Source organism: Platalea leucorodia (assembly GCF_965183815.1).
Source record: "Platalea leucorodia genome assembly, chromosome: 21".
Classification (NCBI taxonomy): Eukaryota; Metazoa; Chordata; class Aves; order Pelecaniformes; family Threskiornithidae; genus Platalea; species Platalea leucorodia.
The window spans coordinates 1,045,564-1,070,557 of record NC_138843.1 but is presented as its reverse complement, the minus strand read 5'-3'; the positions used below and the strand labels follow the sequence as shown (position 1 = coordinate 1,070,557).

The 24,994-nt window shown below is 45.0% G+C and overlaps 1 protein-coding gene across 4 annotated transcripts in view; it reads right to left on the bottom strand.

Annotated features, from left to right (window-relative positions):
* The window catches only part of PTBP1 (polypyrimidine tract binding protein 1), a 31,372-nt gene extending 6,947 nt beyond the window's left edge, over window positions 1–24,425 (bottom strand). The window contains exons 1-10 of one of the 4 annotated variants that reach the window (XM_082331243.1): window positions 24,294–24,425; window positions 20,120–20,150; window positions 7,936–8,011; window positions 6,917–7,089; window positions 5,736–5,882; window positions 4,323–4,493; window positions 3,433–3,543; window positions 2,875–3,049; window positions 2,181–2,267; window positions 711–859 (exon numbers count right to left, since the gene is read on the bottom strand). In XM_082331243.1, coding sequence (XP_082187369.1) covers window positions 711–859; window positions 2,181–2,267; window positions 2,875–3,049; window positions 3,433–3,543; window positions 4,323–4,493; window positions 5,736–5,882; window positions 6,917–7,089; window positions 7,936–8,011; window positions 20,120–20,150; window positions 24,294–24,301 — 1,128 coding nt within the window. In that variant the 5' untranslated portion in view covers window positions 24,302–24,425. Of the gene's footprint in view, window positions 1–710; window positions 860–2,180; window positions 2,268–2,874; window positions 3,050–3,432; window positions 3,544–4,322; window positions 4,494–5,735; window positions 5,883–6,916; window positions 7,090–7,935; window positions 8,012–20,119; window positions 20,151–24,182; window positions 24,249–24,293 lie in introns of those variants that run through there. The other 3 variants (XM_082331244.1, XM_082331245.1, XM_082331246.1) reach the window with 3 other exon arrangements.
* Window positions 24,426–24,994: the final 569 nt, after the last annotated feature.

Here is a 24,994-nt window from a genome sequence, read left to right as displayed (position 1 = left end):
TCCCATGAATACTCTCTCATTAAAGAAGGTTTTTGTTCAAATATTACTTGCTTTATTTTTAAAGAAACCCAAATAGTTCAACAGTAAGTTAAGTGGAATTGAAAATGTAAACTGTGAGCTGTTAAGGGGTTTAGCTAAGGAAAAACTTCCAGGAATTTTGGAAAGGGAAAATGTGCAAGCACATGGCAGAGGAAACACTGCACAGGTACAAAGTCAAGCTGGCAGGGGTCCAGACACTACACAGAAAGAGCAAAGGTCCAAATGAACTCTCTCTGTAGTTCTGAATTAATGTATTAAAAACTAGAACATGCTAAGGAAAAGGAAGAATGGACATGACTATTCTGTGACCCAAATGACACTATTCCATGGAAATGGCAGGGAGACTCCAAATAAAAGAGGGAGCAGGGGACAGGCATTGTAGTCTTTATGGGACAAGAGCAGGCAGGCAGCATCCTTGGCTTTGAACCAAAGAGGAGCAAGATTTTAATTTGAGGTGGACACTCTCATTTCCCTTCAGCAACTAGAGTACTGATCTGCTTTGAGTTTTAGAGCTGGCAGAGCACGTCAGCCGCTTTTCTAGTTTTGCCGTTTCTTTCCTTTAGGATACAGTAGGATTTCACTTTCAATGAGTTTCAGCACAATCTGTGTTCAGAAAGTGAAAGCAGAGGTAACAGGAAGGAGAAAAAAAGTAAAGTTAGGACTCCACTAACCTCAGGATTCAGATTGCTAACCAGCAGAACAGAGTTCCCGGCCCCAGCGAGGCCGGGAATGGCAATCCGTCCTGCTGCAGCCGCTGCAGCTGCTGCTGATGGGATAGCCAAAGGAGCTAGTGCTCCAGGAACATTTGGAACTGTCAGGCCTGGAAATTAAAGAATATTAACCAGTAAAGAGATTAACAGCACGTACTCTAGTGTATTGCTGCACCAGAAGGGAGAACAGCATGCCTTCTGTAACATGCAGGTAACCATTCAAAACACAGCGACCGTATATTTTAAGAGCAACAGGAGCCTCCAATTCTGGTGCTGCAGGAAATGTTTTAATTTCTAATAGTATTTGCTCTTGCAGTGCCTGGTGCTTAACAGGTGCCTCTCAGCACTATCTTGTTGACTACAATATTTTGCGTGTTTCACAAGAAGCGGAATCAGCACAAAGCCTCGGCTCTGTCGGTGCAGGAAAGGTATCACAAACAGTGCATTTGTAAGGGTCTTTCCAACCAGTGCATGCCAAAAATGCTTTGTTCTATAACCATGCATATAACACTCAGATATCGTATGCTACCATCAGCTAATCTCTCCTTGAATGGAGAAACAGTTAAGTTTTATTTATAAGCATTTCTAGGTTGCTCACAGTAACATCTGGCACTTCACTGCATTAGCCCCCCGAAGGGAAGACTTTAGAGTTCAAGAAAGAATTGCTAGTAATCGATTAAATGAAATTACTCCTCAAACTGGCATTGTCTATTTCCCCAGCAGGACAGAATATTAACAAAACATTAAGGGTTGACCAGTTCCATCTGCACTTGTTTCTCATAAGCAAGGAAATTCCATCAAGTTACAAGAAAGTCAACATAGCTTGGTACGCTATGAAAAACAAAGCAAAAATTGTTTAGTCTAGCACTCTAACGAGTGTATTTAGCACCTAAACCCTAAGCCTTTGATCTCAGACAATTGGCTACTTCTATAAGTAGCAATAATTTGTTACCTGCAACTTGAGTTGTAAACTTCACAGTGCAACTGTAACTGTATCTAATTAGGGTCATGTTTAAATACTAGCTTTACTCAAAATATTTAGGGAAAATGGACAAAGATTCCTTGCTTTTGTCCACATTTACAGCTGTCAAGGTGAGTTCCCAACCTCTGCAACCACAAGGAAATTTGAAATACAAAAAAATTTGGTCTCCTCCCCATCTTCCCCAATTATTTCAAATACTGCCTTTACTGTCTCTCCCATCCTGCTACTCCTATTTTCCTCTTGGCACTGGGATATGGCCTAGCCAGAGGTGCTGCAGCTGCACACTCGCATTCCTAGTTGAAATTATCTACTGAAATACCCTTCCCTTCTGTGCCTGAATGCCAGCATTTAGAATTTACATGACTAACCCCAACAAAAATAATCGCTACTTAGCTTTAAATCATCAAGATGCTTCAGCAATAGAAAACCTATATAAAATTTCAACTTACGAAATACAGTACCTGCAGCCTGAGGAATTGCAAAGGCAGGAGGAAAGCCAGCTCCCGCATACGGAGCGGAAATTATTCCTGGGGCACCTGGGAAAGATATACACATTATACAGAGACACGCAACAGCAAGAAAACTCTACACTTTGCTGGAATGTCTTGATGTGTCCTTCAACATAACCATTTAGTTAAAAGCTAAACCCCAAAACATAAACAGTTAACTCAAAAATGCCTCTAATGTAACACTGAACTTCAAGAAATTACAAGAACTATTCCTCCAACTCTGCTGTTCCGAAACAGCTATCAGACCATCGGTGCTGGCCAGAGCACGAGCTAGCAGCTCCTGTACCTGTTCAACCCCAACGGTTTCAAAGCCTGGGTTAAACGCCCCCGTTATCGCCGAGCCCATGCTGCAGGTGGAACAGCAGATGGCACCAGAAGCCCAGGCGGCTGGAAAGCCTCCAACAGCCCGCACCCAAATGGAGAAGGGCTTTCAAAGCACAGCACACACCCACAGCCCTATGCTCCTACCAGTATTTTGCACCAGTCTGATTCAGTGGTTCCCCAATTTTCCTCGTTAGTCACACTGTATTCAAAATTTTCTATGAGCAGATACACTAGGATTGCATCCCCTCCCCTTCCCCAATGACATACGTATCAGCTACATTTGTCCTGCTCCCACTTCAAGAGTTCTCACCAAAAGCAGCTGCCATGGTCTGATCAAGAGAGGGCTGGTTATCCCCAGAAGGTAGGTCTGGTCGCGTATAATCTCTGCTCTTATCGTTATTGTACTTTACATTGAGACTTGTGAGCTTTGAGAAATCTATGCGCAGCGTGCAACAGGCATTGTAGATATTCTGTCCATCTAAAGACTGCAAGGAAACAAACCATTCTTCATCCAAGATGCATTTATACTAAGATCACAGCAACAAATTTCTGGAGAGAGAGGGTTTTACATCATCCCAGGTACCAGTGTGCATCTTCAGGCGGAGCAGGTATCTTGCTTTGTGTGGAGAAAGCACCGCTTCATTTTATCCCTTCCCTGTATTCACCCAAGTTAGCCGTGCTGCTCTTGGCGGGGAAACTCCCTCCCACTCGCACGCGTGATCTGCCATTAGGGCAACGCTTGCGTAAACCTGATACGACCACCAAATACTCCCAAATGCTAGTTTCTAACATCGATCTTAGATTAACAAAAGCAAGCCTAAAAAGTTAAGGTAACTCAGGTGTTTAGCGCTGCAAGCATACTACTCACCAGCTTGGCATGCTGAGCGCTCACTGGGTCAGCATATTGTAACAGGGCCTGAAATTGGTTGTTCTTCGTGAATGTAATTATCTTCAAGACTGTACCAAATTTGGAAAAAATCTGCAAGATAATATTTACATATCGTTATCTCATTTCCAGTAAGTTAATTTCATATTGATCTCCATTACTAGGAGCAGAAACAAAAGTTATCCTTTCACCTTGTTAGCTTCCCAACTGAAAAATTTAGGGTTCTAAACTACACCGTGGGCGTTGTTCAACTTGCATCGTGGCATCAGCCTAGAAAAACGTCAGGGTGACTGAACTGCCCCCTTAATAAAGTTCTCGTTATGAATTCTTACCCAGGAAGATTCACATACACCTTCACAAAATGGAACTTTTCCAAGAATTTCAGGGATTCTTAAATGCAGTCAAGCTTGCATTTTAAACATGAAGATTAAGTTAAGCAAGCACAGCAGGCAGCAGGAACTTTCCGAGTCGGCTACTGCCTAAATAACTCCCGGACACTGTATTTGTTTCCCCTACCCTTGCAGAAGGACATGCAGCAGCTACTTCTGCTAGACCCTAAACAGAACTTGAAGAGTTGTCTTGAAAACATAAATATTTGTCCCTTGCACTGTACCAGACTGTAATCCAATTAAAATGGACCAGCAATCAAATCTCTGAAAGCCTGGCCAGATTGGGACCAAAAATAGAAGAATCTTGTGTAGGTGTCAGGGTCTCCAGAAAGTAGAAGTTTGACAGCTATGTTCAGAACTTGAATTATACAGATAAAACACACATGCTGTTGGAACACAGACATTGCAAATACAACAATTCACTATTTGTTGCTACCCCTTCCTCCAGGACAACCTCCAAGACGTTGCGGTGACATGTTTTACCTGATGCAGAACATCTAGAGTGACAGGATAGAAGAGATTCTCAACAATGATCCTCAGGACGGGGCTCTGGCCAGCCATTGCCATTCCTGCATCTACTGCTGCAGCAGAGGCTGACAGCGCTAGGTTTCCAGACTGAACAGAATTCACTGCTTGCAGAGCTGCTTGGGCACGCTGCAGAACCAAACACTCTGTTAGACCAACACTTCTGCTTGCAAAAATACACATTCAGCTTTTCTCGAGCTTCCTATCTGCAAACTACTAGCAGAACTCAACAGTTAGCAGAACAACAGAAAGCAATTTACTGTTCCTAACGCTGGGGATGCAATGACTTTAGCACATTTTAAACACGGACAATACAATACAGAGCACCCCAATCAGTAAGGGCAATGCAAAAATACAAACTAAATAAAATATGAAGGACTTATGCTACTGCTGGAACCTTGCTCAGCATCTACCGATGCAGCAAAATTATTCCATTGTTTAGAAAAAAGGAAAAACTAGGCTCTCCTGGGGTGGAACACATCTCCAGAATACTACAGAAGCTGACAAGACCAAAAGATTAATGCACATCTGCTATAGGGATCCAGGAGTGAAAACTGACTTGGAGTTTTCCTGCGGAGTCCCCCTCACGCATATAACACTGATGTGCTCACTGTTGTGCATCAGATTCTGGCTTTGTTAAATGCACCGAATAGTAGCATTTCATCTGCACAGCAGTAGATGCTCTGATCCTGATGAAAGTCAGCCTGAAAAGTGAGAGGAGGCAAGCTGGGTGTACTCAGCAGCCATCCCTGATAAGGAGGCACAAGTAACTTGACCTTCTTTCCAGTGTTCCTGTCCTGAAAGATTGCCAAGAGGAGTTGAGCTGAAAAAGGGAACTTTTTACCCTATGCAGAGCGTATCCTGCACAGAAACTCTAGACAGCCCACAGCCTTAACAACTGCTGTGTTTAGGTGCTGCCTGCCTCAAAGCTAGCACTTACCAGCAACACATTGTGCTCTACTGCAGACACAAGTTTTGCCCCATCAGAGCTTCGTTTTATATAAATCTTTCAAATATGAGAAACAAACGCCCTAAAGGACTAGTAATCAAGTCTTTAAGATAGGTATTCAGTTCAACTAAAGAATGCTAAACCACCGCTTCTCATGCTCTCACGTTCACCATGCGTTTTCTTCCCCTGACACCAAGGCAGTTTTAGCAGCTCATTTAACAGCCTGCCGAGACTTTGGATAGAAGCTATCACAGGAGTCCTTATTCCATACGCTAGAAGCTCGTATGCTCTGTTTAGCACTTTGATAGTTAAACCGAACCTCAAAACCCTCCCAGGCCTACCCCAGCAGCACAAATCAAAACAGTAGCAGAGAACTGTCTGTCCCTCCCACCAGCATGACAACGTAAAGAACAAAAACTAACTGCTTGGTTTGGAGAGTTGTCTGTCTTAAGCTCCTTGTGGTTGGAGAACTGAATATAGATGGGCTGGCTTCGAAGGACTGGAGTGACTGTGGTGTAGTAGTTTACCATGGTGTTGGCTGCCTCCTCGGTATTCATTTCTATGAAAGCCTGCGCAGAAGTCAAATCCAACAGTGAAATATTAAAAAAGTGGCTCACGCTAGGAGACGGCATTAACACTTGACAGCACTGCACGATGATAACCTAAGGAGGAACTTCCAGTTGAAACGTAACTGCATCTGATTTTCACAACTGCATTTACATGCAAGTTTTTGTACACAGAATTGTTTAAGAACCAACTGTACGTAGAACAAATGAGGATCTTCGCTGTCCAGACTGACTTAATGTAGGTAATGTTTCAGTCTCCTCCTAAGATCTCCGTGCAACACATATTTAGGAAACCGGCAGCGACAGAAGCGTCTGCAAGAACACAGCAATAATCCAGATTCTAAACACTTATATTAAGCAACTTTCCGTATTTCTCTACAGAGCAGTAAGCCCACTCACTGTTCCATACCTTAATGGTCTTCTCTACTTCAAAACAAAAACGTAAGGGATTGGAGCAAGTCATTACATTAAGCACTTATACATAATCACACCATGCAACGTACCAGAGGCACATTTTCATAATTAAGATTAAAAACATAGTATTTTAAGCGATGATTAAAGTTGGCTTGCTTTTTTACTCCTTAATTTGTAAGACAATTTTAGTTACCAAATTAGCGCACACCTTCTGCGTTACCCAAGAGTGTTTTAGCTTTACCCAGCTAATTTATTGTATCTGTAAAGGTGTCCTTAATATGCAAAGTTACACTGGTCATTACTCAACTGTCAAGCTGGCTTGAGTGAAAAAGGCCAGCTCATGTCACTGCTGTCCAAATAATTTACCTGGCCTGTAATTTAAAAACCAGGCGTAATGCTAATTATAAGTGACAACCTATAATTATGGACTTAGCTCCTTGTACAGTCTGAAAATAGTATTTTCTACAGCTCATGGGATAATCATGGAGAAGTAAAATAATACTACGCAGAAGTTATTGACTCCTAATACATGACAGTTGTTTAAACAACTTGGATCTGGTCTACTGATGACAAACTCATGAAGTCTTTGACACAATCCCTGCTTTCAATTATACAGACAATACCTGATTTTTTCCTTTCAACATTAGAAGATTGGTGACCTTGCCGAAAGGTAAGCCCAAAGAAATGACCTCTGCCTCCGTGACATCACTGGGGAGTTTACGGACGTGGATTACTCGGGATGGGACCCCAGCACTTCTACTATCACCTTTGAATTTTTTGCTGTCGTTTCCATTAGCTGTAAAAAGCAAGAGTTACTGCTTATTAGAGTGGGCTTGAAAGAATATGCACACACTTAACCACTTTTGACATGCAGTTTGTGCTCCCCATCCAGTTATCACTCTCTCTCACAGAGAAATTCCATAGTTTAATTTAACAAGAGTCTGAAGACACATGGCTTCCCCCCCCCCTTTTTTTCCCCAACTTACACGATGCGAGTGACATAGCTGAACGCCACTGCAATGGAATCAACTCCCCAGTGGCCGTTTTACAGCTTGTTTATGGTACACACCCACCCACACTGGTGCTTTGTGTAGGTCTAGGCCACTAATTCTAGATTGCCATTTTATTCCTTTTCACTTTGACTGGTATTCTTGGCAATGAAGCCGTTTGATGAGGACGTCTTAAAAGCAAGTGATATTAAAACAGATATGAACCAAACCGTAGGTTTAGATCAGCTGGATTATACATATGGTAAAGACCATCAGCAGCACACCACCAGACACGAGTGGTGCAGTCTGGCAGGGAGGCCACAGGCAGAGCATGAAGGGACTCAAAAGACAACGGTAGCTCAAAGTAAGACCATTCAAGGCACTGACAAGCACAGAGGGCAAAATTCTGGACTGCGTACCCAAGGATACTGTCTTGGGTGGGACTGCTAACCTCTAGATGGTGTAAGACTCCCAAATAGCAGCCAACTACTACATGCGGCCAAAATAACCCTACATGAAATTCAATTGTGCTTTAAGTATAACAGTTTACAGCAAAACGGAAGAGGTTTTAAAATTAAGTGGGGAAAAACCAGACCTCATCATAGTATTTGCAATACTTATTGATTGCTGTTCTTTTTTATAGGCAATATTACCTGCAGAAGAAGAGTTGCTGCTCATGATAAAGGGTCCGTTAGTAACACAAGCAGAGAAAAGCTCGTCAGATCCCCGCTGGAAAAGAAAAGACGAAAGGTAAACTGACAGCATTTTTACTAAATTCTATTCAGGTACTCCTAAAGCAGAACTGAGATTAAGGTGTAGAGAAGCTGCACAGAAGTTAAGTGAAAATACACTGACAGTGGGCAGTGAACCTCACCTCCATGATAAATTAAATATAAGTACGATCCAGTTTAGTAACTGAGTAGCACTATCCAATATCTCTTTTCAGCTGCGCATTAGGAATCTTAGGAGCTGAAGCGCTGCTGAATTGAAGCCACTAAATGCAGCATTGTGCATTGATATTCACATTCTCCTGTTGTACCTAACAAAGCAGATTTCTGACTACTCGTATCAGACAAGATTTTCATTCTTTTGGGTTAAGCTATAACACTGTAGTTGATCAGGAACAGCAAAACAGATAGGCCTCCTGGCACTCAGAGGACAGAGATTATTTAACTGTGGGTTACCAGGAATAAGGAAGTCTTAAGCAAAAGCCAGGTTATCAGAAGCTGGCCAAAACTGTCAGCGTGTGACCTGGCAATTATGGACCAAAGATGTGTATTTTCCAGTTACAAGCAGAATATGCAACTTGGAGAAACTGAGACCTGAAAGAAATGAAGCTCTTCCCCTCCCTATCCCAAAAACGGGCAGATCAGGAAAGTAAAGCTACTAGCAAAAAGCTACTTGTCAAATTTTACAGCAGAAATAGGTCCACACATAATAATTGGGATTCTAGTACAAAATAGTCTGATCACTGGTTTGTTGATTTCTAGCCACAGTCCCCAGAAAAGCAGCAACAACTTCTAGGACAACAGTACCACAAAGTCTCAGTAAGTGCATTTAAGTCAAAATACAGACTAGCATCCTGAAGGGGAGAAACCCAAGTACCACAGGTACAAAATCTCTGTAATCCCATCCTCTATCGCCTTTCCCCCTAGGGGCTGTTCTACGTTAAAGCCAGCAAAACAAAAAGCTGTGAGTAGCACAGCGTATCCCAACATCTTGATTCTTTGCTTTTTCTTACTGCAGCACTGTGCATTCCAACTCTATGGAGGAATAAAATATTTGACAAAAAATTCTATAACAAGCTATTCCTACTAGAATTAGACTACCTAAGCAAAGTGGTATTGCAGAATGACACAAATGTATTTATTCTAGGCTTTTTAGTAGCTGTAGGTGTAATTCCATCTATTCGCACAAAGTTATTGAATTGCAGGAGCCTGGCACTTCTCCTCCGTTCTCTGCAAATAAAGCCAAACAGATTTATGGAACAGATTACCGTACGCAATGCATGTGGTTCAATTCATTACAGCATTCCCTGTAAAGTCACCCAAATTGCCTCAACTGACCAAGACTACTCTAACCCAAGTAGGAGGTATGAAAAACACTACCAAGACAAAAGCAAACAAGACTACAAATTACTTCTTAGCACAATCTATACTTATATACATAATACAGCTTAAAATCAGTATGGCTTCATTTCAAACAAGTTGCATAGAAGACTTCAAATCCCATTGTAAACTGTGAGCAAGCATGGCAATATAAATCCAACGTATAAAAGCATTTTCTCATCATTTTCTACATTACTCTCACACAGCAAGGCCACACTCAAAGGCTTTCATCCCCAGGAAAAGAGAACAGAGCTCATCCCTGCCTTGGCCAGCTCCCACCCCTCCGATGGAAACATACCCCGCTTCGCACGGTGGCCACCAGAAAGGCTACCTCCCACCATGCCCTGTCTCCGGTGGCACCTGCAGTAACAATATCTGCAGGACAACAAAAGCGCTCTGCTCAGCCTCCCAGCAAACAGGTTGGAAAAGTAGGTCACACCAGAAGCCCCAGAACGCCGAATTACAGACACAGGGCTTGGGTTTTTTTCTTTCCCCCTCAAATCTTGAATTTCTTGTCTGACTGCTCACTGCTAGCTCTTCAAAGACAGGCGCGAGGACTTTGATGTCCTGAATACAAGAAATTAGGCCAGGTTCCAAAACCGCGGTCCCTGTGCTGCTGCTGGTCACCTGCAAGCGCTGACCAGGTTCCACAAAGGCTACGGGCACCCAGCGAGGTCGCCTCCTTCTAACAGGGCGTAGTAATTCGGAATTGGCCTTTTAACAGCTGTTCTAATTAGCACTTGGATTCCTGAGTACAGCAAGAGGCAAGCTAGTCTAGTCGGGGAAGCTATTAGACTGTGATCCCATCCTTTTGATGACTCAAATTAATGCATAATTCCAAGGCTAAAAAAAATCCACCAGTTTACTGTAGAAAGGCTCTTGTGCCTGAACCACTGCAACCACGACAGGTATGGCTTTACCTTCGGCGGCCTGGGCTACCGCTGGCAGCTACTTACAAGAACCAGCCACCAGCAAACAGAAGCCCTACCAATGCAGACAAGTGTTTATTGGCCTCATGCAACCCCCTGCACCAGGCCCTACTTGGCCTTGAACTTGTAAAGAAATGTCCCTAAATGACAACTTGTACATTTCTGAACACAGGGAACTCCAGCACTCCCAGGATGAATCAATGGGTCTGTGCAAGCACGCTCGGGCAGCCTTGCGACCCATCATGGAAACGCCAGGAGAACAAGCCGCATATTTGGCTCTCATGGAGGCAACACTAGGAAACTATAAACTGGAAAACCAAACATTTATACTATTATGGAAAGAATTTAAATTTCCTGAATTTAACTTTCCTAATGGCTTGTTTAAAATAAACATTTTCTCACACATTTGAAAATTGACTTGCAGGGCACTCTGACAAGGAATGCTCGTTGCTGCTGGTTTCCACATGTCGCTGTTTCTTTAATGAAAGCGCAATTTCAAATCCACTCCCCTGTTATCTTGGAGACGGTCTACGCTGCCCACTGTGACCAGAGCCAGGAGGCAGAGGGGGATGATTGTTCGACATCAAAAGAAGCAGCAGTCAATTTGTAAGCTTCCCAGCTGGAAGTGCATGCAAACGAAAAGGGAACACTGCAGCAGTTGGAAAACTGTAATTATTCCAAGGTCCTTTCTCTACACAAGGAAGTTTACAGGCAGCACACACACAGTACCGTACAGTTATACCAAAATCATTCCAGGCAGACGCCCTTTAAAAGAATGGCTTTCAAAGCGCAAACCCAAGAGGAGCGCGCCCAAGGCTCCGAGGAGCTACGCTGGTTACGCGGCGCTGCCATCGCACACGGGTACGGACGGCGCGGCCAAGCTGCCCACAGCAGACAGCAGTCGCATCGACTACGGCTTTTCATCAGCGCTTGTTCTTCCTCCGGTACTGCTGGAGCTGATCTCGGATAGCCACAAGAAATCTCCACTGACGGTTGCTTTTGGGAATGACCTAACCTGAGGCAAACTGGAAACAAGCGCTCCATGAACCTGCACTCGTACTGGGAACTCCAGCAGGAGCCCGTACCAATCGCCCATCTTTACACCTGCAGTGACTGCCATCATCTCCTTCCAGACTCTAACGTCTTTTCTTTCTGTCCGTGTTAGAAGCCATGAAGCAGCTTTAAAACCATGTTATAAATTCAAATGCTCCACACCAAGCATCCTAATTCAGTAGAGCCAGAGGAACTGAAGTGAGCCTGGCTGTTTTATAAGGTTTAGGAGAGTTTCTCACAAACAACCTATCCATTGGGTATTTTGAATTATATTGGAAAAGCCAGTACAAAAGCTATTGATTCTGAAGTAGTGTATGGTTTTATTTAAATTTAAAACTATGCAAACCCAGAGAAGGGGAGGAGGTGAGCAAACGGCTGCACAGGTGCTCGGCTGCTTGCCAGCATCAACCCACAACACTACTTTTCTACCTTTTTTTTATTCCCCGACTACCATAGGGAGGCCCGGCTGCGCAGTGCTTCGCTCGAGAGGCAGCTCTTCAGACTCTGAAGTTCACATCCCTGCTCACAAGAGGCATTAGTTTCTGTTGACATTTCTGTTTAGCTAATTCTTTTGCAGCTGGTATTTTTATGACAAGATTAACAGAAGCAACAGTGTGCTAGCAGTTACACTGCTCTACATACAATTCTTCATTTGAACTAACAAATCTCCTCTTTCTGTTTATAGAAAACAAATACCACTTTTGAAGTTACACCACCAGATCTTACCTAGACCGGGGTAAGGCTGTTCCTACCACCAAAGTCACCGGTACCAGGTAAAACACTGCCTGGGATCATTTCTATGACCGCAGCCTCCTTTTGTCCGAGGCACTCGTGGCTACAAAAGGTCTATTGCTCAAGCTGCATTAATTTAATAAAACACCCATATTCCGTGTAGTCTTGCTATAAATACTTCTTTAGTTCCCTCTTCTGCATTAGAGAAAGGGAGTCTGCTGCAAGGTAGAATTCTAATATCTCATATTTTTTTCCAAGTTATCTTTTTGACCACCCCCCAAACTCTAAGCCTTTTGTTGCTTTAAAGTTTTAACAAAAAAGTTCTAAGAATTTTGAATTAGTCTGGGCTTTCACAGCTTAAAAAGCAACTTGTAATTCATATGAAAACTATAAATGGTCTCATTTTCACTAGGATTGTACCTAAACTTTACCATAGTTTGGAATGAAGCCAGAGATTGTCTCAGCTTCTACCAGCACACCCAGAAGTACTACAGAAATTCTCAGCTACCTCATAAAATCCTTTATCTACTTAAGATCCAGTCACTTATTTCAAATGGATTACAATAAATCAACTGCATTCTGCCTGTGCAAAAGGCTAGAAACAAATAGAAACTAAACCACCATGAAAATACTAATTTCAAGACAAACAGGTGATATTAATCAACTTTCAGAAAGCAACAAGCTACAGGCAGAAAGCGAAGTTAAAGCAATGGCAAAAAGACAGGGCATATGGTAAGGAAGAGGACAACGACCAGAAAGGCCAGCAAGCTACAGGCTTGCCAAGCCCAAGATCTATGAAAAACTCTTTCTTTCCCTGGCTCCCTAAGGAGATCCCACACAGCAACAGCACTCTGCCTTTGGACATGGAGCCCCTCACGCTGCTCTGACGATTTAAACAGATGAAGGCTAGCAGTATCCCTCCTTGCGAGGAAGAGAGAGATTTAGGAGGCATACAGGCCATCACCTAACACGCACTTACAAAAAGCAAAGCAGGTAACAACCGCACCTGGAAAACCCCTCTCTGAAAATAAACCAAGAAAAATCTGTACTGTTGTAAGTCCTTGGTCTGCTTTTCTTAAGTTCAGATAAAAAAACCACTCTGTCACAAGTCTTGTAACTCTGCCTGGCCAGAGCATGCAAGCATCGGTCTTCTATTTCACTTTCCCTACGTTTGTAAAAAGATTTTGGACCCAGTAAAAGACGACCATAATATTTTACACACAAAATGACACAAAAATCATTGATAAGCTCACACAAACCCTTTGCTCTGATGAAAGAAGCAAAAAAAATTCCTGGAGCACAGGAAGAACTGAGCGTCTCTGCAGTATGCTTCAGGGGCTCCGTACGAGTTCAGCCCCAGAGGAATGGAAGAATGTACTTTGATACTTGGGTCTGCAGCTCGGATCGCTTTGTGAAGAAACTAGTAAGAGAAATCCAGCCTGATGACATCATCATTCACACTCATATTGCATTCCAGCATTTTTTGCCGAGAGATTCAAGAGCTAGGAATGGAACTAAATTTAAACTACTAGGAAGAAGGATGCCAATTTTCCTTGTCTTCCAAAGGAGACTCACTTCCAGCAAGGCTCCCTTATGTTACCCCCACATGTCCCTCTTATCCCCCCTCCTGCCTCCAACACTCTTTAGTCATTTAAAGGTAGAGCAGTGTGAAAAACATTCCAACTTGGGTCACAAACAGAAAGTGTGAGTCGACTTTTTTTGTGAAAACGTCTCTGAAGAACACAACTGCGTCCTCCTTCAGTCCTGGTAAAATCGGAAAGTTAAGAGCAACACAAAATAACTTCAAGATGCTGAAGACTGCAGCCTCCGAGGCGGCTGCTAAGCGCAGCGTGACGCTGCCGTCCCACCGGCCCGTACGCCGCAGCTACAGCTCAGTGCCGTGTCGCTCGCCCCTCCGCTGCGCCCTGTTTGAGACAGGCAATTCGCAATCCCGTCAGAACCAAGAGCAGGAGGTGGGGGAGAAATCCTTTTAGTTCGCCCAATTGCTCACTGCACCCCTCTATCATTTATCAAATTAAATCCAACCCAGCAGTCAGCATATTACACCGACATAACGAACCTGTGGTGGAGGCATTAGCCTATCTGGCAGGCTTAGAGTACATACTTTTTTTTTTTAAACTACGCTCTCTTCAGTTGGGGCCAGCAACCACTTGTCACCTATCCCTTACGGCTTTTTAAGTTGTTATAACCTCACTCTTGTCTGGACAAGGTTTAGTCTAATACCTTTACAAAAGAGCCAGCATAGTAAACTTCCCACTAAGATTCACAATAGCATACTGGATACACACACACATTTTCAGCATCTTTGGAACTAGGTTAGTTGGTCAGAGCATTGCAAAGAATTTAGGGCATTGGAAAATTATTTTCCTACCATACACACTGCCACAATAGCTGGTGCCATTTCTGTAGGATACAGATAGATTTTTGAGTTCCTAAGAGACACTAGAAACTTAAGCACTGCATTAAAGCAATTGCTCACACAACTCGACGTGATATTTTGCAATAAGATGCATTACGAGCTCACGCTGGCTTTAGAGCGAAGCCGGATCCTCAACCCACTCATCTCATCAGCCCCTCCCTGACTTTCTCAGTCTTTGCTACTATGGAGACACCCTGCGAAACAAACCTGCCCTTTGAGCAAATAAAAGGTGGGGCCATTTTAAATAGCCCAAAATTCCTAAACTCCAAGTACTGCCGTAATGCAGTCATTCTGGCTTTGTAGGGTAGCACACACCCAAGCTTTATGATATACTGTTCCCAAGTTGAAACTTAACTAGTAGTCAACCTTGAGCTTTTTAAATCATTGCAGTGGGGCAGACAGGTCCTTGGTACAGCTTAACACAAACACGATCAGAAAGAAATACTGCTGGATGAGTCACTCTGGGAAAATGGAACCTACGGAGAACATTTTGTGACCCAATCTGTAAAATGGCACATTGAACACGCAGGTTTAGAAGGAACTCTACGCTAATTCAATCTCACCTAAATTGCAGTTGTGTAATAACTACAATCTGCTTTGGCAAACGCCGAGCAATCATTACACTGGGATTACCAAAACGCACTTGCTGAACTAAGCACAGTGTTCAACAAGTTTTCATATGAAGCCTGAAAGACAGCTATACCAGAAGCACACAGAATTTGAAATTAAATAATGCTTACTTTTCCTGCTAGTGTGAGAGAGAAGAAACATGGCACCAGCACATGTACCTTTTCCAGTTTGACAATACCTGAGACAGATGGCAGTGACTCAGAGACCAGAGCCTATCCCTACGCTTGTGGGATTAAAAAGATAACGTTGAATAAATTCATGTGTTCAATATTTTGCTCTTTTTTAAAATCAGCACAGATTGAGGGCAAAGTAGGCCTGAGGTTAAAAAAGAATATTTTCTACAACCATTTTATTAACTGGTCATTTTCTAGGAAGTCTCACACAATTTCATTTTCATCTAGAACACGAGCCACAGCTTGTTTCCTTTCCAAGTGCAAGTAATTTGAGCTAGCTTCCACAAAAAAAATTGGTTTAGATGTGATGGAGAAACTGCTTTAAACAGATCTAATAGCTGATAAGCCTGCAGTAGCTATCTTGATTAGCATCTGTGCTTCAACCAATAGCTTAAATTCCTGTTAAACTTAATACAGACTTAAACAGTTTCCATAACCCAACCAGAGGGCTTACCAATTGCCCTGCGAAGGACGGTTATCTGTAAATTGAAGACACAGGTGCATAAAACCCGTGTGCAACACTAACACAGATTAGACCAAGCTATTTACCGAATGCGGCTGACACGATGCTTGCCAGAAGACATCCATGTACCTTGCCGCCGACATGTGGCTCACATGCGTGATCATGCCTGTTAGAGCGGCCACAAGAGCCAGCTTGTTGCAGCCTCTAACTAAAGCCATAGGAGGGGACTGGAATTTCCTCACAACATTCTTGGCCTGCTGCCTGAAGCCATAATTACTGTTCCCATGGCAAAGATCCTGGCTTGATCACAAATCACTTCTATGCAGTCAGCCTGTATCACACTCTAGCAAACCCCGTTTTAAAAATTAACTTCTCAAATGCCACAGAAGTGTACTTTTTTCTGGAAGCATCATATTTCAAAAAGAGCCCAACTTAACCAAGAAACTACGAGATTATTCAACACCTAAACTATTCTGAGACTTTTTCAATCACTGAAATGCAACTTCACTTAAAGCATAATGACATATCGTAGTTCATACTCTTTCTAATAAGTCGGTCCTGCTCAGAAACCATTACAGCCCGAAGAGACAGTGGTATCCAGGCAAATTAAAGAAAGGGAAAGGAGATACAGAGAGTGATCTTGATCAATTTACTTAGAAGAGGCAACTGCAGGGGTCAGGCCCAGTACCTCAGAGTTCAAACACAGTGCCTCCATCTTAAGGCCATACTTCCTTTTCAGACAGCAATGAAATTATGGGAAGAAATAAGTCTTAAATCATGTGTTTCTAATCTGCAGGACATTCCAGAAGGCTGTGCATCAAGAGCCCCACACCAGAACTGTAATGAGCTTCCTGAACAAATTCACACACTTTAAACCGAAGAGCCTGCGCATTGGGTAAACGCGTAGCCCCGAACGGCTACTACAGTTACCGTCCTGATCAAAAGCAGGACCATCAGGCAGTACAGTGCTCAAGCAGCAAGCCATGAGAACACCTGGGGACTACTTTTTTCTTTTTTCCCCTGCCCATGGCAGGGAGGTTGGACCTAGATGATCTTAAAGGTTTCTTCCAACCCAAACCATTCTATGATTCAATGATTCTACGAGTCTTAAGTTACAGAACCTAAATATAACAAAGACCTCAGAACAATTAATAGAAGCGGGTGTGAATACCCTTAATATGTAAATTAAGGATGTGAGAAAATCCTAAAAAAAAGGTGCCAGCACCCTGCCTTTTAAAATCATAACGGAGAGCAAACTGATACATACTTTCACAAAGTCCTCAATTTCAAAGTCAGACTTAGCAACCAGGAACACTTACAGCGGGAAGACAACCAAGAGGCCGCTCTAAGTTATCTTTGACGATTTGCTCAACAGAGTTTTAAGTTAGAGGCACTTTTCCTACTTGCCTGAGAATTCTCCAACTTCGGGGCATTCCAGTCAACAACAGAACATTGAAAAGGTCTACTGGTGTCTCAGTAACGCACTGCCTAAAGTACGACAAGAGCTGCCAGCTTTTGGGGACTGTAATCTTCCAATAGGTTAACAAACTGGATGCAGTGCTGTTGCTACCTTCTTTGTACATACATGGCAAGAATTAATAAGTTTACACCTCAGATTAAAAACAGTTTTCCAGCTCAAATTTTCATGTCTAATTTAGAAGCGCAGCCAGCAAGCTGTCTTGTGAGCACAGCTCTAAAAACAGACACTAACAAAGCAGTTCTATCTCCACCTGAATCTCATTTCTATGAAAGTCAGTACATCACAAAAATACAGTTCCGCAGCATTATTTTAAGTTATCAAGCAATCATAAAGAACATCTGCTTCTGAAGGGGGGAAAATCAGTTAATCCTTGAAGTGATTTCAGTGATGCCCCAGGGATCAAACAAATGCTGATGGATGAACAGAGCTCTATCATTGTAGTTATTTCAGTAAAGACAACACTGAAATGCTTCTGTGATATTACAGAAACCTTCTGCACTCCCTTCAAACTGCTTATGGGCAAACCAAAGGAGGGCAGACTGAAGTGGAAGCAACACACAAAAGCAACAGCAAAATTTCCGAAGAGCCGCAGCCAACGAGGTTTTACACTCACCACGCAGGTAAGTACTTTTAAGAAGCAATTGATACATGATTTGATTACACAGCATTTTCAAACAGAGATGCCTGCACCCCTCTCTGTGCAGGAGTCCTGCAGTCAGAGGATCTTAAGCAGTACAGAAGCAGCAGAGTATGGGGACGCTGTCTGGACGTAGCTGACCTGCACACAGCCACGTAGAGGACGCGGCCGTAAGAGAAGCCTTCACTTTGCTCCTAGCCCTGCGCAAACAGGATTCTAACTTACCTAAGCAAATCCACGACATGTATAACATGTTACACAACAACATTAAAGAATATACTTCTATTACGTGATCTACACTGGCATATTCAATGTCTTATTTAAACATAATCAGATAACGTAGCTATGTCAAAAATAATTTTAAAAACTTACCTTTATAAAGATGATTCGACTTTCCTTTTTGCTTCTGCCACACTCTAAATTTTGATTCAACTTTCTCAAAACCTGCCTCGTCTGACTTGACGAGAAACCTCATTTTTGATGCACACTTTGCCTCACCACTCCCACCCCACTGTACGACTGGCACGATCGCGGTTACAGCTCTGTCCTGGGCGAGGAGGGAAAGCGCTTGGATGGGTTTTCTCCCAGCCCTCGTTTCAGACCTCTGACTGCACTGCACTAGGGGCTGAAATCGCCCCCACAGACGGGAGCGATGAGGCACGCAATACCACATCCTGAAGCTTTTCGAGATTCACCGAGGACTACAATTACAGTTTCAGAAGCTTCCTGGTCAAGTTTAGTTATCTAAAACCACTTCTTAAAGCTGCAGGAAGCTAAAGCTACAAATTACACATTGTTAAAACCAACTGAGGGGACTTTTACCTAGATTAATCAGTTTACTAGAAGATGCTGTATCAAACTGCTCTACAGAGGTCAAGGGATGACTTAGTCCACCTTTTATAATGGCTATGAACCATTAACCAACCTTATTGTCCCAGCTCAAGCCTTTCCTCTTCCTCCTCCTCTGATGGCAAACTGAAATCCTTGCAAGTAGACAGCGTTCTCAACCAGAACCAGACACTATCATGGCACTACGATTAATTAAAATTTCAGATTCTCATACGAGGAAAAGTTAGAGTGACCTTTGCCCTACAGCCATTAAACAGAGCCTCTTCACACGTTCAATGCTTCTCAGAAACCCTAAAGCACTAACGAACATGCCTGTGGTCAACAGCAGCCACGTCTAATTTTGTACTTCCAATACAAAAAGCTATTTGCTGTCTAGGACCAAATTCTCTCTAACGCTCCTACTTCACTTATGCAGGCCTAACAGAGGTCACGCTACACAAGCTCAGCTCTACTTCAAATTAGTCCTATCACACGCTGCATCACTTCACCAGCCTATTCAAGTTGCCACACGCAACTCTATTTCTTCGTTAATAATGAAGACGCTAACAACACACAATTCAGGCCATTAAAAAAGCTGTCAGATTACTACCGAGGGCCAACATTCACACACACACTATCTAATAAAAAGAACTCGCAGAGCTGAACTTACTGTAATCCTGATCCCAAAGCATTAGCTACAGTGTTCACAAAGTAAAATAAAAAACCTTTAATACATGAAGGAGTGCCAGTCTACCCTGCACATTCCAGTTTAACATTTCACAGGAATGAGCTTTTATCCTGTGAACACAACAGCCTATTACCACGCGCGGCAGATAAGGAGGCTCCTGTCAGCACTTTGAGTTTCAGGGCTAAGTCTGCACTTTCAAAACCTGAGACTAGAAGGGTAAAGGTCATATTTACTGTACTCACAAGAGAAAAATCAACAGCTAAACACTCAATTTTTTTGTGGCAGAAGGATCTTTGACATATAACTGAACAGGAATTCACATGAACAAAGGAAATAAAGTTCTAAAAAGAAAAAGGACCAATTTCTCCATTGAGAAGCACTGTCTAGCACACAAATAACAAGCATGGCTTGACATTTTAGCAGGGGAAAGGGCTGTTTCTAAATGCAATAAAGTTCTTTTCTGACAGTTGATAATCAATGTCCAAATGCCAAGAGCTAAATGCTGAGCCATAATAAAAATTTTAAATGCACATCAAACTGTATTACCTTCTGGTTAAAACCAATTTACGTGGTACCAGAAATAACCCTTTAAAGCCGAAGATCTACATTTGGTGAGGCTAAAACTAGGTCAGATGCTGAGCAGTGTAAAAAGAGAGAAAAAGTGAGAAGTGCCTACCTTTGTACCAACTGTTATATCTTGGACAATGCTGTAGAAAAAAGAAAGAAAAGGATTAAAAAAGTTAGATAGGTTTGCCACAAATATCCAGCATAGTTTACAGTAGTAAGAAAAAAGCAAGTCAAAGTGCACAGTTGTCTCTGCAAGTGAGCCAAGGACAGTTTACACAAAGGAAAATTATTAGATGGTGATGGTGGAGACCCAAGACCCAGCAGTGCCAGAAAACTGCAGCTCTCCCACTTCCTACAGCGGAGCTTGCTCCTTCTGCCAGGGTACCGCAGGGGACTGGGACCACAACCCGCAGTTAACGCGGCCTAGCGACCTTCACAGGAAAGCGATGCGAGCAGACCACCACCTCCGCCTAAACCAAGGGCAAAGGGGTCAGGAGTCAACTCCACCACCAATATTCACCTCCGCAATTCTTCGCAACCTTCTATCCAGAGGAGTAACCCCCGTAGGCTGTAAAGAGGCTATCTCTAGGGAAATCGAGGCACTGGTGGAGACGACTAACGCTAGAGCTCCAGCGGCGCCACAGACAGGCACATGCCAGGCCGAGCTGGGGCTGTGCTCTCGGCCAGGCCGAGAGCCCGCGGCAGGCTTGCGGCAGCCCTCCGGCCACGCGAACGCCCCTGCGGCCAGGCCAGCGCCAGGCCGACAGCGCGATCAGAAACGGCGGTGGAGAGGTCCAGGCGGCTCCCCGGCTGGGGTATGCCTGTACACAAGATTCCTCTGGCAATTCTTTTCTACTTCGGGAAAAATACTATTTCTTTTCTTAACACAGATCTGAAGGAAAAAAGTTATTAAACTCTACCATATGTGCTTAAACCTCCTAAAATGAGACTTCCTGATTAACTAGCATGAAAAACAGTGTTAGCTGTACCTCAAGCAACTCGTGCTAGCTCTCAGCAGCAGCAAACCTTATATATCACAGCATACATCTACTCACAGCAACTTCTTTCATTGATGGAATCAGAACGACTTGTCTACGACTTGGCTTATTCTACCTGGGTCCCTTCCAGAGAATTACAGTACCTACATGTTACTCTCTCTTGCGGGAGTGCTCAAGGCAGTCTAAGGATTTCAGTTATACCCTCGCACTGAAGATTATATCTTTTTTTATGAACTCCAAACTACTGTAAAGCAGCAACGTAAAACTGAGAGCAGAAATGATCATTTTAGATTGAGAGCTATGCAGTACCGCCTGTTTCAACTCCTATCTTTCAAACAGCTGACCATCATTTCAGAGTAAAGGATCCAAAAGTGGCCACCAGGCCTGCAGCAACTTTAAGGAAACATGGCAGAGAAGCAGAAGGCAGGGCAGTCGTTCTTAAAACAGCAATACGAAACCTGAAGTACTCAAGAACAACTCTACAGGGATTTAATGCCAGAGAACTTGCCTTTACTAGTTCTTCGTTCCCTACCCTCCTGCAACAATTCATAGCTTTTCAGGGAATTAAATACTGCTCGATCTTATTAAGTCATTCACGTTTCACCAGCTTCACAAATAAGCCGTAACACAAGCACAGGCCAGCTCAGCTCCTCATACTTCCTCTTCAAAACCAACCTGCCATGTCATCATAACCCAGCAATTTACAGCTGGAGTTACAGTCTGATCCAACGGCTGCTGCCAGGAAGCCACGCGATAGTTTCTTTTCTCCAAGTGAACTACTTAAAGGACGCTCTGTGCGAGACCGCCGGGCTTCGCAATCCCCCGGTGTCTGGTCACCAACGAAGACAGATGGGTTTTGCTGAACTTCGAGGGCCAGCAGTAATGAACTAATTAAACCCATCTGCACATATTAGTTCAAAGAATTCTAATCACTCTATTAGAATTACTAATTACGAGTACACACTTCTTCAGTTAAAATACATACATTAACCCAGTGATTTGCATAACCTTAAAAAAAATTATTTCCAGCAAAGCATAATAAGAACAGGGAATCTCCCAAGTTTCCCAAACTCTCGAACTTACCCCCGAGCAACTTCTCTGGCTTCCTGTTCCTCTCGTGGGCCTCACTCACAGGAAATGTTTTACATAAAGTAGCCTTAACAGGGGATAGCATTTAAAGTTATCCAAGAGGAAGAGCTGCTTTATTTGCCAAGAATTATCGATTCCCGGAATATTGTTGTAACTCGTTTGATAACAAATACCACATGAAACAAGCACCAACGGTATTTAAGAACTTTTATTCAAGGAATGTGCAATATATTTCCAGTTCTCACACACACCCCCTCAATACATTATCGTATCTTAAGTTTCATTCGCTTGCCCTATGTCAACCTTAAGTAGGGGATTAAAACTTTTCTCATTTCTGAAAGAACAGGCAATAAAGCCTTTTATAAAAATTACTTTTTACATGGAATGGGATCATTCCTATGCAATAAGGGGAAAAATTAAGCAGCAGCAGTATAACCTCTAGGCAATTTTCCAAAGCATCATTTCCCATATGAACTCCTCACGTACTGACAAAGAAACTTATTCAAACGGGATCATTTGAAAAGCACAGCTAGGTATCGGTTTAGGCCGGAGAAGCAGACAGAAGCCTGTGGCCAGAGAGGCCGCTCACTGCCAGCTAGGCAAAAACGTAAAACCATTTCCAGAGCAGCTCTTGAAGTTTCAACAGGAGACAGCTTTCACAGGGTAAACAACGTGCACCAAGATCTTCGAAAGATAATGGATAATTAAGACTCGTATCTTATACTAAAATTTCTACAGTAAAACAACAACTATTTTAACATACACAGCAAATCAGCTTTCCTAGGAACTACGATGAAGACAGCTGATAAATCCATTTTTGTCATTAGAATGTATGATCTCACACGCTGAAGATTTTTCTTAAATATCATTCAACATGATGAGCAACTTGTTAAAAGAAGCAGAGCAACCTGAACTGCACCCTGATCTGTACAAATTAATAAGATACGCGATTTTTTTTTTTTTTTTAGATGAAAACAACACTGAGACGCCACCTTTCCATCGTGTAAAGAAACCAGACATGTGACTACGCCTAATTCTCACCAGACCAGTGTGCCGAGGCAAGAAGCAAGGAGGCACTAATTTGGGCTTCCCGTACTTAAGGCTCTGGGAAAACAAACCGCTTACTCGGAGGCCTTCAGAAGTGTTTTAACTACCGCGCTCGAGAAGAAACAAAGATCGGATCGCTAAAAAGCTACGCCATACGACACCGGAGAAACATGGAGACCTCATGTCTGACAGAGCTGCCGTGAAAAAGCGGTCAGGTTTAAAGCGAAGGCTTCCGAAGCGAGGCGCCGGGCGAGTTGGCGACCGAGGAGAAATCCGCGCCGCTCTAGAAAAGCCCCCCCCGAGCCACGGCGTCGCGGAGGGAAGCTGCACCTGGGGGGCGAGCGGAGCGGGACGGGGGCGAGCGGAGCAGCCCCGCGCCGCCGCTGCAGCCCCACCTGCGGGGCTGGGGTCGCGCCGCGATGCGGCCCCCGCAGCGCTACCGCTCCTCGGGAACGGACGCAGAAGTTGTGCGGACCGAGAACCCGCTCACAAAAGAGCACCCGGGCAGACCCCCCGCCCCGCCTGCCAGACCGCCAGACAATAGGAGCGAGGCCCCGGCGTGAATCAGCTGCCGGCCCCGGGCGCGCCCCCCCCGCCAGGTGCGCCCGCTCCCGCCGCCCCCCGCCCCCGCGGGGCCGCCCCGCCGCCCAGCCCGGGCGAGTCGCGCCGTGCTCGGCCCGGCCCCCGCAGCCGCACGCCCACGCGGCGCTCGCCGCCGCCCGGGCCCCTGGCGGGGGTCGCCGGGACCCCGACCCTCCCCCCCCCCCGGGCGGGACCCCCGGCACCGAGCGGGAGCACGAGGCGCCGCGTCGGGGCGGCGGCCGCGGAGCAGGGGCCGCCCCCGCTCCCCCCCCCCCCCCGCGGCGAGGGGCTCCGGGAGGGCGGCCCGCGCAGGAGACCCGACCACCCCCGCCCCCCGCTCCCGCACCGCCGGCGCCCGCCCCCTCCCCTTCCCGCCTCGCCTCCGCCGGGCGGCCCGGCCGCTCCCGCGGCGCCCCCCCTCAGGTAACGCCCCAGCCCCCGGCGCGGGTCCCGAACCTCGGCCGCCTTCTCCCCCTCCTCCGCACCCCGGGCAAGGTCCGGCAGCGCTGCTCCGCGGCCCCCGGCGCGGTACCGCCCGAGCCGAGGCCCGGGCCGGCGGGGACTCACCCGTCCATTGCACAGGGAGGAGACCCGTCGGGAACGGAGTGGAGGCGGCGGAATAGCAGGAACGGACCCAACCGCTCCGTGTTATAGACTCACAAAATGGCGGCGCCGCCCGGCCCGCCTCACCCGCGCCAACGCCCCATTGGCTACCGGAGATGTCATCGTGATAGCAGGGGCGGGGATCGCCCGCCTCCGAGGGTTGGCGCCCTGGCGCCCCTCGCGAAGCCTATTGGCTGCAGGCGGGGCGAGGGGCGGAGCAAAGCGCCGGTGCGCGGCGCGATTCGGTAGGCGAAGGGAGATGGCTGGGAGGAGCCATCTTGAGAGCGGGAAGGATGCCGAAACGCCACACGAACCCGCCATCTTGATTGGGGGCAGGGCATGGGATAACCGCGTTGGGCGCCATCTTGAGTGCGGGCAAGGGCCCCAACGTGCACATTGTGTTGTCGCCCGCGGGAGCGGCCCAACCGCCGCCGCCATGTTGGCTACGGGCAGGGAAGCCGCGCGTTCCCGTCCGTTGCCATCTCGAGTAAGGGAGAGCGGGCGCCTCGCCGAAATTAGGTTAATTATTTAGCACTGCCAGTCTGGGGACTTTTCATGGCGCTAGACAGCACTTAGGAGTTTTATTTAAGATACAGGATAAAGTCTGTTGAATTGCAGTTAATGTCTTAAGGATAAAGATTACCCAGTGGGTGAGAGAGAGAGAG